The sequence below is a fragment of the Pygoscelis adeliae genome, unplaced genomic scaffold (genome assembly GCF_000699105.1).
Source record: "Pygoscelis adeliae isolate BGI_AS28 unplaced genomic scaffold, ASM69910v1 Scaffold118, whole genome shotgun sequence".
Taxonomy (NCBI): Eukaryota; Metazoa; Chordata; class Aves; order Sphenisciformes; family Spheniscidae; genus Pygoscelis; species Pygoscelis adeliae.
Window position 1 is genome coordinate 307603 of NW_008825257.1, and position 15439 is coordinate 323041.

General features: G+C 54.8%; 1 protein-coding gene across 1 annotated transcript in view; it reads right to left on the reverse strand.

Annotated features, from left to right (window-relative positions):
* Positions 1 to 399: 399 nt before the first annotated feature.
* Positions 400 to 15439, reverse strand: part of RRBP1 (ribosome binding protein 1) — a 20806-nt gene continuing 5766 nt past the window's right edge. The window contains exons 5-24 of the mRNA XM_009329479.1: positions 14926 to 15078; positions 14485 to 14603; positions 13530 to 13683; positions 11511 to 11649; positions 10967 to 11154; positions 10741 to 10778; positions 9468 to 9558; positions 8643 to 8735; positions 8174 to 8266; positions 7990 to 8070; positions 7801 to 7890; positions 7269 to 7361; positions 5692 to 5763; positions 5400 to 5495; positions 4868 to 4951; positions 3450 to 3542; positions 2475 to 2558; positions 1880 to 1978; positions 1215 to 1358; positions 400 to 931 (exon numbers count right to left, since the gene is read on the reverse strand). Coding sequence (XP_009327754.1) covers positions 893 to 931; positions 1215 to 1358; positions 1880 to 1978; positions 2475 to 2558; positions 3450 to 3542; positions 4868 to 4951; positions 5400 to 5495; positions 5692 to 5763; positions 7269 to 7361; positions 7801 to 7890; positions 7990 to 8070; positions 8174 to 8266; positions 8643 to 8735; positions 9468 to 9558; positions 10741 to 10778; positions 10967 to 11154; positions 11511 to 11649; positions 13530 to 13683; positions 14485 to 14603; positions 14926 to 15078 — 2043 coding nt within the window. The 3' untranslated portion in view covers positions 400 to 892. The remainder of the gene's footprint in view (positions 932 to 1214; positions 1359 to 1879; positions 1979 to 2474; positions 2559 to 3449; positions 3543 to 4867; positions 4952 to 5399; positions 5496 to 5691; positions 5764 to 7268; positions 7362 to 7800; positions 7891 to 7989; positions 8071 to 8173; positions 8267 to 8642; positions 8736 to 9467; positions 9559 to 10740; positions 10779 to 10966; positions 11155 to 11510; positions 11650 to 13529; positions 13684 to 14484; positions 14604 to 14925; positions 15079 to 15439) is intronic.

Genomic DNA, 15439 nt, shown 5'->3' on the forward strand with positions numbered 1-15439 from the left:
GCGTCGCTCCCCCCGCCGTGCCCTGCCCCCACCTTCAGCGTGACCCCACAGCCGTGGTGCAGCAACACCCTGCCCCGGCTGCCACCATGTCGCCCGCCGCCACGGCGCGCGCGGCGCTCCCTCTGCCGGGCCCCACGCGGGGAGCTCGGTGTGCACTGCCAGCCGGAAAACACACGCCGCTGGAAGGAAAAGTTTCTATCCTTTGCTTATATTGGAGGAAAAACAGAGGGGACGGCTTTTGCAGCACAGCAAGGAGCGGGGAGAATAAAGGATCTGCTCCTGGCCAAAGCAGGGTCATTCTCCAGTGACCCCAAAGACCTGCCTGGCCTGCAAACCCCCCCAAAAATATGAAATAATAACCAGAAAAATAAAGCAAGGACAAGCTCTTTTCACTACATCATCATTTTAATTGCATCGACACCCAGAAATACATAAAAGTATACGTGCCAAGAGCCACCCATCAAAGAGAGGCTTCCTTCCATGGTGGGTCTTACTTTCACACTTCTTTCATTCAAAAAAAAAAAAAAAAGAAAAATAATAATAATTGCACCGGTTGATGTACAAACACAGTCTTCCCTTTTCACACATTCATGGGTTCTGCCGCAACAGGAGGGTGAAGCCCTGGTGCCTGCCCCGACGCGGCCGGGCTGCCTGGGGAATGAACGGTTGTACAAAACAGTATGAAGATTTTCTTACAAATGTATGCCCGCAGTGTTTACTGGTTGGGTTTTTTTGGTTTTTTTGTATTTTTTTCCTAAAGTTTCAAAACTAGGTTTTGGATCACTAATGGCTTGTATCTTTTATCTACAGTAAATTCAGCATATATTTTTATTTTTAGGAATGTGTAAGGCATTTTGGTAAGTTGAACAGTAAGGTCTAGGTCATAGACTCGTCAAACTGAAGTCCCTTCCTTCGAACTGTCCTCTTCCCCCTGGAGAAGGAAAACAGAGGTGGGTTACTCAACTGGGTCTCAACCTTATTCTCATGGTGGCTCAAGCATCGAAGCATTTTGCAGATGGGCCAGGTTCCTCCCTTCTGGGCAGGAGAACTGTGACCACCGTCTCGTGTGGTCTCAGGGCTCCCTAAAAGCCACCCAGATGGTTTCTGGCAGCAGGTGCCACCTTGCCTCCCGTTTTAAACTGCCACCTGATGTGTGCTTCCCCGTGGCCTCCAAAAGTGTCAAGAGGAGGGATGGCTGTGGACACCACAAGTACCGTTTCCTGAAGCTGTTCTTTCAATTTCTTCACCGTTTCTTTCTCTTTGGCCAGTTGGTCCTGGGTAACCTTCAGTAGCTCCTGTAGTTTGGTTGCTGCCTGGCCCAGGTCCTTTGTTAATTTTTTTTCTTTTTCAAGTCTTTCCTACACGGGAGGCAAAAGAAGGCATCTGCCTGAGCCTCCCTTTGCCGTCTGGTGACCTCCCCCCCTCCAAAACACCTCTGGTCACCTCAGGTCTGCACTGAGCCACTTCGATGGCCACAAGCTGGAGGAGCACCCAGCTCCCTCTTTGCCGGAGATGCCAGGCGTCACCCCACCACCTACAGCTCACTCTGGCTCCCCATCAAACCCAGGAGACGCCATGGGTTGAGACAACCTCACAGGAGCAGAACGGTTTCCCAATATGTGAAAAGCCCAGCCTGCGAGAGCGTTTGCTCAGAGCATCATCCTTATCTGGATGAAGGGGCTGTGACTTGCACCCTGCTGTCCTTCAGCCACGCCAGAGCTCACAGCCAGCCCTGGGGCAGGGACCTACCTCCATTGGAACCATCTACCTTGCCCCGCCATCCCCAGGAATGATAAACCATGCCTGCAGTCCCACTCGGACACGGCTTTTGCTGTCTTGGCTCAACACCAAGCACAAGGGAGCAGGGCAGCCAAATCACCTTGAGATGCTGGGCCTCCTCCGTGTCTGAAGCTGCTGCATTTTCAGCCAGTCTCAGCTTTTCCAGCTCTGCTTGCAAACTGCACGCTGAGCTCTGGGCCTGGAAGGGGGACACATAATCAATTAGCACATGCGCTAATGGCAGCAGGCACCTCCCGCATCCTGCCCTGTACAGCCCCTGGTCCCCAGTGGGTCTGCCTCTGGTGAAGAGTTAGGTTATACAGCTGCTGTCAGACAGTTGGATGCTAAACGCAATGCGTTGCTTTTGCTGATCCAGCTTCTATCGGGAAGATGGCATTTCTTGCCAGAAGCAGCATAAGCCCAGCTAAAGCCCCTAACCTTCAAGGGAAAAGAGCTGGCAAAAAAATGGGGGACTCAGCGGGGGGCAATTTGAGGGGCCAGCAATGCCACGCGGCTTTAGCACAGCTGCCACAAGGTCTTCAGATGTGTGAAGGAATGCGGCAATGTCTGAGATGTGGACAGGGATGGGGGAAAAACCTTCAAATTAATTCTTGAAATTAATACTAGGGCTTCATTAGCAGCCGAGAACCCATAAAGGCTTTACAAACCCTTGTATCCTCCTTGCCTGCACCTACCTCCTCCAGCTCCAGCGCCAGCTTTTGTCGCAGCACTTGCTCCTTCTCCACCAGCGCTTCGTTTTGCTCCAGCTGAGTTTTCAACTGTGTTGAGAAAAGGGGAAAACACCCAGAAATAAAATAAAAAGAAAAGACCCAAGAGACGAGCTAGTGGGGACATCACCAAGAAAGCTGGGCTAGACAGAAGAAACAGAAACTGAAGCTTTCCCCAGGGGACAAAAGGGCAATAGATACTGGCATCCCCTCCTCTCTGCACAAAAGCCAGCAGGATGCCGATGGCGAGCCCGGGGCTCGGCTTTGCATTGCCAAATTTTGCCTGCTCCTCAGGCAGCGCCAGCTGGGACTTGGGAAGAGAGGCACCCCATAGTGGAGGGCATGCCTGGCAGGTCCCCGCGCCCGGGAGAAGGCTCCACACTTAACGGGATTAAAGGAGAGAGACAGAGCCCGGTTCCTGGAAGCATCACCACTGGCAAGAGGTGTTAGCCCAAAAGGGAACAGCCACTGCTAACACCCTCAGCCCAGCTCCAGCAAGATTTATGGAGCCTCTGTAATCCTAATCCCCACCAGCTGGGAAGGCATCCTGGTGCAGCTCTGTTGGGGTATCCCCTTCCTCCGAGCAGATCCAAGCCCCGAACCCAATGGGGCATCGTTGGGTGGCGATGTTGGCCCAAGGGCTTGCAGCATCCCCTGCCTGCCATCCCCAAAACCCTGCCAGCCTGATGCCGTGACGGAGGGCTCCCAAGGAGAACAGCCTGGCAAAAGCCAGCTGGCAATGTGTTACCAGTGGGAATAGGACTCATGGTTGAAGGGACGGGGGGCTGGCTTCCCCCAACACACACAACAGGAGACGACACAGCCACGACAGCCCTGAGCAAAGCCACGTGCAGTTCTCCATGCAGTTAGAGACGGTGATACAGGACAAGGGACATGCTTAAGGGTCAGTGCCTCCATGGGCAGCGGTCTCACGACCCTAACCTCGAGGGGCGCAGGCTCGCTTGGGTCAGCTTGTAACCCCACTACTTCTCCATCCTGTACATGGCTCTTCATCTCACTCAACTGCTGCCTGACCTGGAAGGAGGACCAGCAAGCCTGGCTCAGTTACACATCCCCGCACCGCAGCCGTTACAAGACCCACAAGGACCTATAGATAAAGTTTGCCGGCTTTTTAGCTAGCACACGAGCTGAAATGTTTGGAAAACCACCTCAGTTTCTGCTAGACGCAGGACGGTGGTACCTAACCTGGGCAGCTTGAGGCACGACAGCTCCTAGGGGTGCAGAGCACGTGCTCGCGCCTCATCTGCTCTCCTTTGATCAGTCGGCACCTTGGTCTAAAGCCACTGCTGAGGGTTTGCGCTAACATAGTTGAGGTGTTAAACAAAGTAGTCGAGGCAGGGTGCCAGGTCCCATTTTGCCATCGATCACAGCTGGGATGGCTGGGGAGGCAGCTACCTGAACACCGCCCCCCCCCCCCAGACCCCCTCCCCACTCCATCTACCAGAGCTCCATCCTGCATTGCAGCAGCGCTGGCAGTCAAGCTGCAAGCTAACAGCATGCCTTGGCCAGAAGAAAGGGAAGGTCGCTGGATGAACACAGATGTGTTCCACACTTACAACCACCTGCCCATCTAATGAGATTAAGGCTAATGACGACCCCACGCCACATTCCCTCGAGAGCAAGGGGCTGCATCAGCTCCCTGAGCGAGCTGGACGGTAGCGGCTGCAAGGCTGGGAAGAGTCACAGCACCCAAGGGAAACCGTACTCCCGGCTCGCTCTGCTCTGAGCAGCTCTGCAAGCCAGCGGTGCCGCTGAAGATTTTAAAAACAATCTCCTGAGCCTCTCACAATCAAAGCATGGATTTAAAAACAAAAGCCTTCATGGTTTTGGCAGGTCTGTTAGCCCTCCTAGCCCTATACCCCAGTCCTCTTCCCCACATACCTGCAGAAACCTAGCCCCATCCTTCAGATCCCCGAGCGACTCCTACACACGGGCTGCACAGCCTCAATCCTCCCATTGGAGGTGGATGGATGGATGCTTACGGCACCCAAACCCCTGCTCTAGGGTGGTGTTGGGGTAACCAGTGTCCAGTGGTGGGGCGGCTGGGCTCTTCTGCTACACGCCAGCTTGCGCAAACCTTGCTGGTCTCCCTTCCTTCCCACCCCCATCACGGGAGGAAAGGCAGGCGAATAAAAATCTCTTCCTGGGTCTCAAACATCCCCTCTGAAAACCGGGTCAGTCTGGTGCCCGGCAGCACCGGGTTTCCCCGTGTGCTGGCTGTGCCTTCCTCTCCTCCCCAAACCTGCAGGGAGGATGCTGTGGCCACAGGTGGGTTTGCAAATCGTCCCCAGGCAGAGCAGCAAGGTCCCAGCAGGGCAGCTCCAGGGGTCCCCCCTTACCAGGGCCAGCTCCTTGCTCTGCTTCTGCGTTTCCGTCTTCGCTGCCTCCAGCTGCTCCCGGGATTCCGACAAGAGCTGCCTCAACTGTCGAGGAGGAACAGAAAGAAAAAAAAGTCAATTTATGCACTTGGTTTTGGAGTCCTTTGCCCCAAGGAAACATTTTTACAATGCAACATCTTGTCAAAGAGCCATGATGGCATCACTTGCTAACCTGCCTGCTGATGCCTGCTCAGAGAGAGAGATGGCTGTGAGACAGCTCTGTCTCACCTGAGCCACAAAAATCCCACAGGCCACCAAGGAGCAGTGGATAGCATCTCCATACAGATCTCCTTGTCCCATCACCTTGCCTGATAGGACAGACCTCCTAACTTTAGGTGTCTACAACCCAGACAGGAGCAAACACCTCCATCTGTTTTCTCCTGCTTTGCAAAGCTGCAGATCCCTGGGGCACTGCCCAAATCCCCGAAACATGGGTGGTGAGTCAGGCTTAGAAGAAAGAAGCGTTTAAGAAGGTAACGGCCACCACACTTACGACTTCAACCTCTTTTGTGTACTTTTGGCGTTCAGAGCTGGCTGTCTCCAAGTGATTTTCCAGTTGCGTTTCCAGAAGAGAGGTGTATTGCTTTAGCTGGATTAAAAGGGAGGAAAGCAGGAGGGGGTTGATTGTTTGAGGTCCAACACATCCCAAACATCCCATGGTCCAAGCCAAGGCAGGACCCTTTCCCCAGGGCAAGTCAGGAGATGGGTCCCGACTCAGCCCAAGCACAGCATGCATCCGTCTGGCACCTGTGCGGGGACCTTCTCCCGTACCCAAAAAACCTTACCTGATCTGTGCTCTGCAGATCTGCTTTCAACTTCTCCACCATGTCTTCAAGGGATTTCAGCTGGAGTTGCGACTAAGCCAGAAAGGATCAGAGAAGGTCAGTGAACGGCATCTCACATGGACACTGAGCATCTTCCATTCAACCAAAAAACGGCCAGTGTTTCACTCCCACCTCTCCCACTTCATCCTGTACTCAAGTGCGGAAGAGACCTGAGACACCAAAGCGGAGCTTCACAGCCTGCAGGGCAGGAGCTCTTCTTCCCAGGGAGGACAAGTCAAACAAGCCCAGGCCGTAAATCGTGGAGCAAGGTAACAGATTTTGCCTGCAGGACTTCAGCTGGCTGCAGTCAGCTTTCAACACCTGAGAAACTGGCACCAGACTCGGTGCAAGTTTCCTACTGAAAGCGCCTTTGGTTTGGAAGCAGCAAGGTAGACTTTCCAATGAGGTGTCATGGGCTTTGCTATTAAGAGAAGCCACGCTATCAGAAAAAGGATGGGGTTTGCATTTAAACCTGGACTGATTTTTGAAGAGGACTCCATGGTTGCTGAATTTTTTGGAAAGGAGGAATTCACCTCTTCTCCACAGAGAGGCAGGACTGCTCTGGGACCTGCCCTAGCCACCAGACGTTCATCCCATCATGCACACCCTGCTGCCACGTCATCCCCATGCAATCCGACACCAGCCCTCAGCAGCGCTGGCGCCGCAGGAGCCAGCTACAGGCTGAGAAATCAAAGATCTCTTGTACAAGAACTCCCCCACCTCCCTGCAGCCCCAGTTAACTTCAAAATCCCACGTGATGGATGGGGAGCAGCCAGACCGTGGAAAGTAGCTTCATCTCGGTTCTGCATTCAAGAGGGAGGAGGTAATTTAAGTACACTTTGCAGAAAAGGCACGGCCAGCCAAGTTCTCCTAGACTCCAGCTAAGCCACGAGAGCTCACAAAACACGCTCCCCACCAAACTCCTGGGCAACAACGGCTCTCTAGCAGCTGCCAGATGGCTTTTTAACTAGGAAGAGCAGTACCCAGAGCTAGACGGACAGCTGGACCCAAAACTATGTGCAGTACGTGGCTTGGACCTCAGCTCCTTTCTGAAAGCTCAACGAACGCCAAGGTCAACCCGGGTTTTGAGAGCAAGCCAAGTTCTTCTGGAAATGGGAGTCCAAGAGCAGAGCCCTGCACGTGCTCTCCTCCTGTCAAGCCAGCGCCCACCAGGAGGGCTCAGCCCAATTTCCAAGCATCAGAGCTTGGATTGCTGAAGCGGTGACGTGGTTTCCCAACTCCCATGCCTGAAACGGGGAGCTGCAACCGTTCCTCCAGCTCCACCGGCAGGGTCTAGGCACACACCAGGCAGGGAGGTGGGATCCAGGAGGAAGAGAGGCTTAGCTCCTACGGGAGGTGGGCTTCTTGTCTGCTGGTTTGGTGACAGGAGGGGTGGATTTGGGGAGAAGAGAAAGTCCCTGTGTCTCAGAGTTCAAGGTTGGCAGGAACAGTCACCATCCGATTTATAGCCAACAGCCCCTCTGCTCCTTAAGCCCAGCTCCACAAGCGACAAACCCAGGTGTGCCCCAAACACGCACCTTTTGGAGTTCCTCTTCAGACGCCGTGAGCTTTGCTTTCCACACCTGCTCCTCCTCCTCCACGCTCTTCTGCAGGTCTCGCAGCATCCCTTCCTGTTGGCAAAGCCTCAGCTGAGCCCAAACCTCCTCCAGCCCTCCCAAGCCGAGCAGTGTCAGGGTTGGAAGCTCTGGCATACCCAACACCTCTCCAAGGATTTCGGCCAAAGAATGGGTGACAGAATTAGGTGCCCCAGGTAGGGGCTAGGGGCTCCCAGTTCCTAGGCTGGCTCAACCACCCTGGTCATCAGAGCCCTTGCTGTGCCACATCCCACCACCACCAGGAAGGTTTCCAACACAATTAGGCTGAAGAAGAGCTCTAGAAATTCAGGTTTCTCCTGTTCCCCTGTCTCACTGGCAAATAGTTTTCCACACAGGAGCCCCCCAACATACTGAGGGATGCTCACCATGAGCCCATGGGCAGTCTGGGCTGCCGGGAAACCTCTCGAGGTATTTCTAGTGGAAGACCAACACAGCACAAAGGGCTGCAACTTACCGTCTCTGCAAGGATAGCTCTATACTGCTCACATTCTGCTTGTAAAGTGCTTTGTGCTTCCTCTGCCTCTCTTAATTTAAGTGCTGAATCCTGAAAAGAGAGGGAAGGGATGGAGAGAGAGGTGAGGAAAAGAAACGAGTGACCCTCAGGCACTCCCTCGCCCCTCCACTTTCCAACCCCTTCACTTACCGGGGGCTCTGTTGTAATTGTCTGCTGCTTTAGCACATCCACGGTCTTCTCCGTAAACTCTTGTAGCCACGTGTCATAATCCTGAGTTTGAAAAAAAGAAGACAAGGAAGAAAAAGGACGCTTAGACATCTGTTCTTCCCATGCAGCAGAGGCTCTGCGGGGGTCTGAGAAAGCCCGTGCCCACCTGCTGCGAGGACACGGCAACTCCAGGGAGGGCAGAGAGCAGCGTCTGCTTGGTTCGCGTCTGGAGCGTGTCCAGCTGTTGGGCCAGCTCTTCCTGTAAGAGGGACAACCTGGCATGGGATGGCGGTCTTTGGTGCCTGCCAGCCAGGCTGCCAATACCAGTCCTGCTTTTCTGTGCCTACAAGGGCGAGCCGGCACAGGGAAACCAGCGAACAGAGAAAACCGCTGCCGCTGAGAACCACGAAAACGTCCCTTCCAGTTCACCCATCCTCCCGGTTCCCCGACCATGACCTGTACTGGGGATACACGGCCCTCAAGACAAACGTCAGAGAAGCTGGCAGGAGGGTTGGGCCAGCATTGCTTCTAAGAGGAGGCAGGCAACCCAGGGCAGGCATCTCTGGTGGCTCAGGGAGGCTGAATGTTTCCCTTACAACACCAGCATCACCGCTACAGAGAAATGCCAGGCTCACCTTTGCTTTTGTAGCAGCAAGCAGTTTTTCCTCGCACGCCTTCTCCACCGTGGCCAACGCTTCCATTGCTTTCCAGTTCTTCTCGCGAAGGTCCTGCCAAGACCACACACAGAGGGCAATAAGCCACACATCACACCGAAGGCCACCAGGCTGCTTGTTGGCACTGTGGAGGATTTCAAAGCCTCCGCTCAGGAAAACGGGCAGCAGCCCGTCGCTTTTGTCAAGGGTCTTCCATCCCACTGCCCACGTGCACCCCTTTCTTCTCCATCCTTGCAGTGGCCCAATGCACTGCATCACTCAGGCAGTGGCCTTGAGGGAGCAGAGCAGAGCTGGATGGAGGCAGGAGCTCCAGAAGCAGCCCTCAGGATGCCTAGAGCTGCCTGGCGAGGACACAGGCCAAGTGGAGGGCTGCAAGGTTGCCTCCACACAACTGATACCACCTTGCAGTAGAGGGTTAAGGAGCAGAGGAACAATGAGGTGTGAGGGACCCCTGCTCAGGGACTGCCTTGACCCTGCTGGGGTAGGATCTTCCTGGCTTACCAGGTCCTAAACCTCCCAAGGGAAGAGGGGACAGACACCTGCACCCATGCAGCCCATCGCCTGCTGCAGCCCATCAGCTTGAGCTGCGCAGCCTGCCGGGGGGATTCCTGCTCTCCAGCAGACAAGGTAATGCCTCCAGTGCTCCACGGGGCTGGAAGAGCCTCTGGCCACACCACGGAGCCATTGGTAGCCGACTACGATGGGTTGTCATTCAAACCCCAGAGATCTGGGTTTTGGAGGAAAAAATTGTGAGCAGCAAAAGCCAAGCCTGGTTCACTCACGTACATTATTTTTCATCTTCTGTTGCTCCATCGCCTCTCGCAGCTCTGTGGCTTCCCTTTCCAAGGATGAGAGCTGGTCCGTCTTCTCCTGGAGCCTGGAAGGGCAGGATGCAGGAGTGAGTCTCAGCATCCACCTCCCTCCTGGGCAGCGAGCTGTCAAGAAGGGGACCACAGCCCTTCCTATCCCGGTCTCCTCCGGGATCCACACACAACGGGAGGAGGAGGGAGTGGGACTAAAAACCATGGCCGCGGCAATGCTGGAGTGGGATCTCATTTTCTACCAGTTTATCAGCAATAACAAGCGAGTAGCTGGCTGGCTGTACACACAGGACAAGAGGAAGAAGTAACCTGATCCAAAGGCCAGAAATTCCAGCTTACACAACTGGGACGCCTCCCGATACACTCCTGTCCACGGCTCGTTGGGCTGAGATAGCCCACAGCTCTGCATTTCGAAAGCACCATCCTACTATCTTGACTAACCATAAATCAGGGCTGACAATTAGATGTCTGAGAGCCTGCAGCTTCCCTCCACACCCTCAGATCCACTATCTGCCCTGAAAGGAGCCTCAGCTTGAGCAGACCAAGGAAGGTTCAGGTCCTTGACAAGAACCACCCAAGTCTCTTGGGGCCCCAGGACAACTGAACAGCTGCCCTCCTTTAGAGGAATGCTGGATGCTTGCTGGCAGTGGAGGCATCTGAGAAATCCTCCCCCGTGCAAAGCCTGAGCCTTCTTGGAGGTGCCCAGCATGTGGACAAGGGGCAACAGGCATGAGTCGTGACATGGGAAACTTCACTTAAATGCCAAGGAAACCTTTCTGCACTGGGGAGGAAGAGGTTGTCAAACACTGGAACAGGGACCCAGAGAGGTGGTGAATCTCCATCCTTGGAGACACCTGAAAACATCCCCAAAAAGCCTCCGCTGGTTGGCCCAGCTTTGAGCAGGGGCTTGGATCAGAGACATCCCACCCCCAGCACCAACACCACCAGAATCTCGTATTCTGCAGGACCAGTCAGCCTCCATGTGCCTGCCAGCAATTACAGTCTCACTTCAGAATGGACTGGCTGTTATTTGGGGCCAGCACTGGAGCCAATTAATATTTTAAACAGCTGTGTTGGCCAGGATTGACCTTGTCTTCCCAGCTTCACAGTCCCCAAGCCTGCCTAACAGAGAGGGTGGGAAGCCTTCACCCACAGGGCTCAGCGCCCCGGGGAAGCCTGGGACACATGGACAGCAAGCTGGAGGTGCTGTAGCAGTCTCCATGTGCACCTGGACCCACCTTGACCGCAGCTGCTTCATTTCTGCTTCATTGGCTGCCTGGAAGAGAGAAAGCACTTTCGTTACCTGTCCTAGGCACGTGATGCAGGTCAGCCCTTTCTGTGGCATCCCAGAGGGGATCCCAGAGCAAAGATAACACAGGTCTTGTGTTAACACAGTGCAAAAACACCTGCTTGAGCGGTGTAACCCCCTCTCCTCCTCCCACCCCAATTAAACGAGCACGCGACCTTCAAGTCTCTGTCTTTTTCTGCCTCCCTCATCTGGCCTGCCTCCAGCAGAGCTTCAATGGATTTGATCCTCTCCAGGAGCTTCGTATTCTCCAAGCTGGCACCCTGCAGTTTCCCCTTCACGTTGTCCAGCTCCAGCAACTTGCTTTTAACCTCCGCTTCGGAGCTCAGCAGCTTGGCCTGCAGTTCTGTTGGAGGAAGGGGTGAGAAACATGGTAAGGTAAGTGCCAAGAAATTTGGAGGCTCCCCACCCACCCTGCCCTGCCCAAGCAGGACTCTTGGCCAAAGAAGCCTTGGCCGTGGATGCTTTCAGGAGGCACAGAAAGGGCAGGCAGGGATGCAGGACAGCATAGGAGAGAGCCATTGGAGTGGCATCCTAGGATAGGACCACGGACCAGTCCCACGTCTTGCTCACACCGATACCAGGCAGCCTAACTCATCCCTGGGTCTACTTGTCCTGCCCCGACCAGCCCCACCGAGCACCCAGCCCTGAAAGCTCCAAGTCTGCCCCACAGCTCTCCCTGCACCGATCCAAGGTCCTCACCAGCAATGCTCTGCTGCTGTCCTTTAGCCTTTTCTGCGTCTGCTAACAAGCTTTTGTAGCTGGTCTGGGTTTTGCGGAGCTCGTCGCTTACTTCATCCAGCCTCTTCTGCATCGTCGCCTCCACCTCCCTTTGGGAAGCCTGCACGGCAGGAAGAGAAGGCTTTCCGTAGCGTGCCAGGCACCCAATTTGCCAATTTGAAGCAAAGCTCCGTGTGTCACATAATGTTATTTTTAAGCTGTGCTTTCGGGGGTTTAAGTCATCCTTCCCCCGCACTCCCCCTGTGCATGAAGCATCTTGCCTCGCACTTGCGTTTTATCATTTGCCAGCCCTCAAGTGGGAAGCAGACAACACCCGAACGTCTCGGTTCTGGGCCAAGGCCACGGCCATCCTCCCCTCCGGAGAGCTAAGCTCTGAAAAACCTCTTAAAGCCCTGGTCCTAACGCACAGTCCCAGCCCAGCAGGGAGAGGCACTGCCACGGTGCTTAGCAGGACAGACACCCAGCCACGTGTTTCCACACGCGAAGGAATTTTCTGTGCGGTTTGGGCCAGGGAAGACTTTTTTTTTTTCCATCTTAGAAAGCAGTGAGGAAGAGGCCTGGCCAAGGCAGGCGCTTCGAGGGGGAAGGCAGAGGAGGAGGACGAGGACCGTGCTGCAAACCAGCAGCTCTACGGGTGCGAGTCGCACCCTTGCAGACGGAGAAACGTTGCTTTGCATGGAGGGGACAGAAGAAGAAGGTAAACCAGCAGCCCTGTCTCTGTCTGAGTGATGCTTCCAGAACCACCAAGAAAGCAGGACTTCTCTGTTTTTTGAGGACTTGACCCCGTATCCTCAGCTCAGAGCTCCAGGTGTTACTCTGGAGCACATTCTCCCTAGCACCTTAAACACATTGCTGGCTTTAAAGTCTTCCAGCTAGTATGATTTATTTAATTAGTATTAAGGTGTGCAGCAAGCTGACAGCCCTGGAGAAGTTCTCCTGAAAGCATGCCTAGAAGCTGGTGTTTTGAGCCAGGAAGGCAGCTTCTGCCTTCACGCCAGTTGCGTGCCCACATCATCCTCCTTGCTCCTCGCCTGCAAAAGCAGCAGGGGCCAAAAACAGCCCACCAAAAGGAGATCTGCATCCCCAGGCACCCAAAGAATTAAGAGCAAGGATATCGAAGACCCCTTGCTCTAGGAGCACCTCTACAAAACCATTTTGGCATGTGCAAAGGTCTCCACCACCACAGCCCCTTCGTAAAGAGGCCAGAGCAATTCAGAGACCACAGCACGTGCAGGAGGGACACATCACATCCCTCACCCTGTCTGCCACCCCTGGGGGAACAAAGTGCAAGTTCCTGGGTCAGGGGTACCCAGGATCAATTCTCCCAGCCCCCGGCTTAGCCGAATCCCAGCAGGAGTGCTGCCATCCCCCCAGAAGATGCTCTTCCCTGCGTGGGTACAGCCTGCCTGCCGGCAATGCGCCGCTGCTCCTCCACCGACCACGTACTCAGAGGCTCTACTTGGGAGGTGTCCTTTAAACGCCCCTAAAAACCCCAAACCCAGCCACACCCTGGTGACAACAAAAAAGCCACAAGCTCCACCTCCTGCACCAAGGAGGGAGAGCAACAGACTTAAAAACAGCTGAGTCGAGAGACAGCACCCACGTCCACATGAGCACAGGCTGGCGGGGGCCCGTGGGTTTCCTCTCGCCTTAGGGTACCACCCAGCAGCGTGCATCATCTAGGCTACCCCCCACACCTTCACACCAGGCTCGTCAGCTTCACAGGTGAGTGAGAAGAACAGCTTCAACCAGGGCACCATGCTCCCTGGGCTTTGCTGGTGATGCTGCACAAAAAGCGCACTGCATGTGACAAACTAATGGGGGGGAGGCAATTAAGAGGTCCGTGAGGCAGCTTGCTTTCCAACTGTGGATGCTCATCTCCCTCCAAGCTCTTCCCATGGCCAAGTCCACAGATCCCATGCAATTTAGCCACCCGCCCCATCTCTGTGAGGGGAGCGGGTTTGCTGGTGCCTGCCTGACCTGCAGCTGCTCGATTTGCTTCTCCGAGGCCACCGCTTTGATCTCCCAGCTCTTCTTCTGCTGCTCCTCTTGCTGCAGCACCTCCGATTTCTCAGACAGCTCTTTCATCAGCTTGTTGCACTCTTGCCGTAACTTGGCCAGCTCAGCGTTTTGCCTGCACCAACAGAAGCAGGGTTACTTTAGCCCGCAGGCCAGTCAAGCATCTCTGATGTTACCTAGGGAGGAACACATCCTCCTGTGGGCCTGATACAGGACTTGAAACATCTCAATGGTTGCATTCGCCTGTTTCTAGGGCACGCCTGGTCCTTCAGGGAGGGGGTGGAAAGAGTTGACAAATCACTTTTCAAAAGCCGCGTTTCAATCACAGGAGACATTCCTTTCTCATGAAGTAGAGGACGCAAGGATCTGTGTTCCCAGACACAAGAGGAAGCACTCCAAGCAGCTGGAGTCCGCTCTGTAATTATTTGACCGCTGCTAATCACCAGCCATTTCAAACTTTCTATAAAAAGGAGTGTGAAATTCTTCTACCTAGCTCCTATTTGTTCTGCATGCACCAGGCAGGTCTCGGTTCTCTGCAGCATCACTCCCATCAAAGAGCCAGCTGCATTTCTTTTGAAGTTTGGGAGTACGAGCTCCCCGAAGGGGGGAAGTGCCATGACACCTTCTGGTCCCCTCTCCCCGCCTCTGCTGCCTGTTGGCTCTAGCATCAGCACAGGTGGCCCCAAAGCAGAGAGGGTTTCCCCTGCCCTTCCACTTGCAAAGAACATCCTTGTTTCCCCTGCCAGTCCCCCAAAAGCCATTTGGCAAGCTCTTCCTCGCTCCCTCCTCTACCTCCAGCTAGTTGGGGTGTCTGCAGAAGCACCTTCAAGAAAGGGGATGGCCAAGCCCAATGGACAGCCAACCCCAAGGTTTGCCAGAGGGCAGCCCCAGGCTCTGCCCAACGCCTTGGCCTTACTTGCTCTCCATCTGGCTGGTGGCCTGGTTGAGGGCGTCCCTCAGGATGGAGTTCTCCTGCTGCAGGCGAGCCAGCTGCGTGTTGGGGCCGTTCTCCAGCTGCTCCTGAAGGGTCCGGATCTAGAGGAGTCCAACAGGGGTTAATGCCATCGCCGGCCCCTTTGCTTTCCCTGAAGCCCACATGATGAGCAAGAGGGACTGGCAACACAGTGGGGTGTCTACTGATGCTGACAGCCCCCAGGGATGCGACATCCCATGAGGATGCTCCCACGTGCCTCTTCTCCCTCGAGCACCATGGTCCAGGAGCATCGGGGGGTCTCACCCCTCCCTGAGGCTCTGGTCCCCTCACACATCTCAGTCTTCTCCAAAAGACCACGCATCTGCCACCAAAAGCCACCTGGCAGCCAGAGGAGGAAGCTGCAGAGCACAGTGTAGGGCTCACCTTGCCCTGGAGCTGCTGCGTTTCGCTGACATGGTCCTGGTAGCTGGCCTGCATGCGTGCCTGCACTGCCGCGATCTCCCGCTCGCGGGTGAGCAGCTGCTCCTTCAGCTTGCCCTCCACGGCCACCGCCTTGGCCCGCTCGGCCGCCAGTTCCTTCGAGGAGAGAAGTCACCCCGTTAGTCCTCAGCGTATGAGTTTCCCCGCTTTAAGGGGATGCGAAACCGGTGGCCTCCTAGCTCAGAAGACTTAAAAGTTCAGCCCTTTCGGAGCTGCCCCTGTGCCCAGCTATGCCATTTAGCACTTACATTTCCTCCTGCATTTTGTTCTGGGCTCTGTGGCCACTGGATGCCACTGTTGTTCCACATTGGGCCAGCTAAGAGAAAGGAGTAAGACAGCCCAGAATTTTATTCCCGCCCCACCCCAGGATCAATAACATCACATAAAGCTGGGGCAAAGCAAGAAAATTAAAAAAAAAAAAAAAAAAACCAAAAACCCCCCCCCCCCCCCCCCGGGA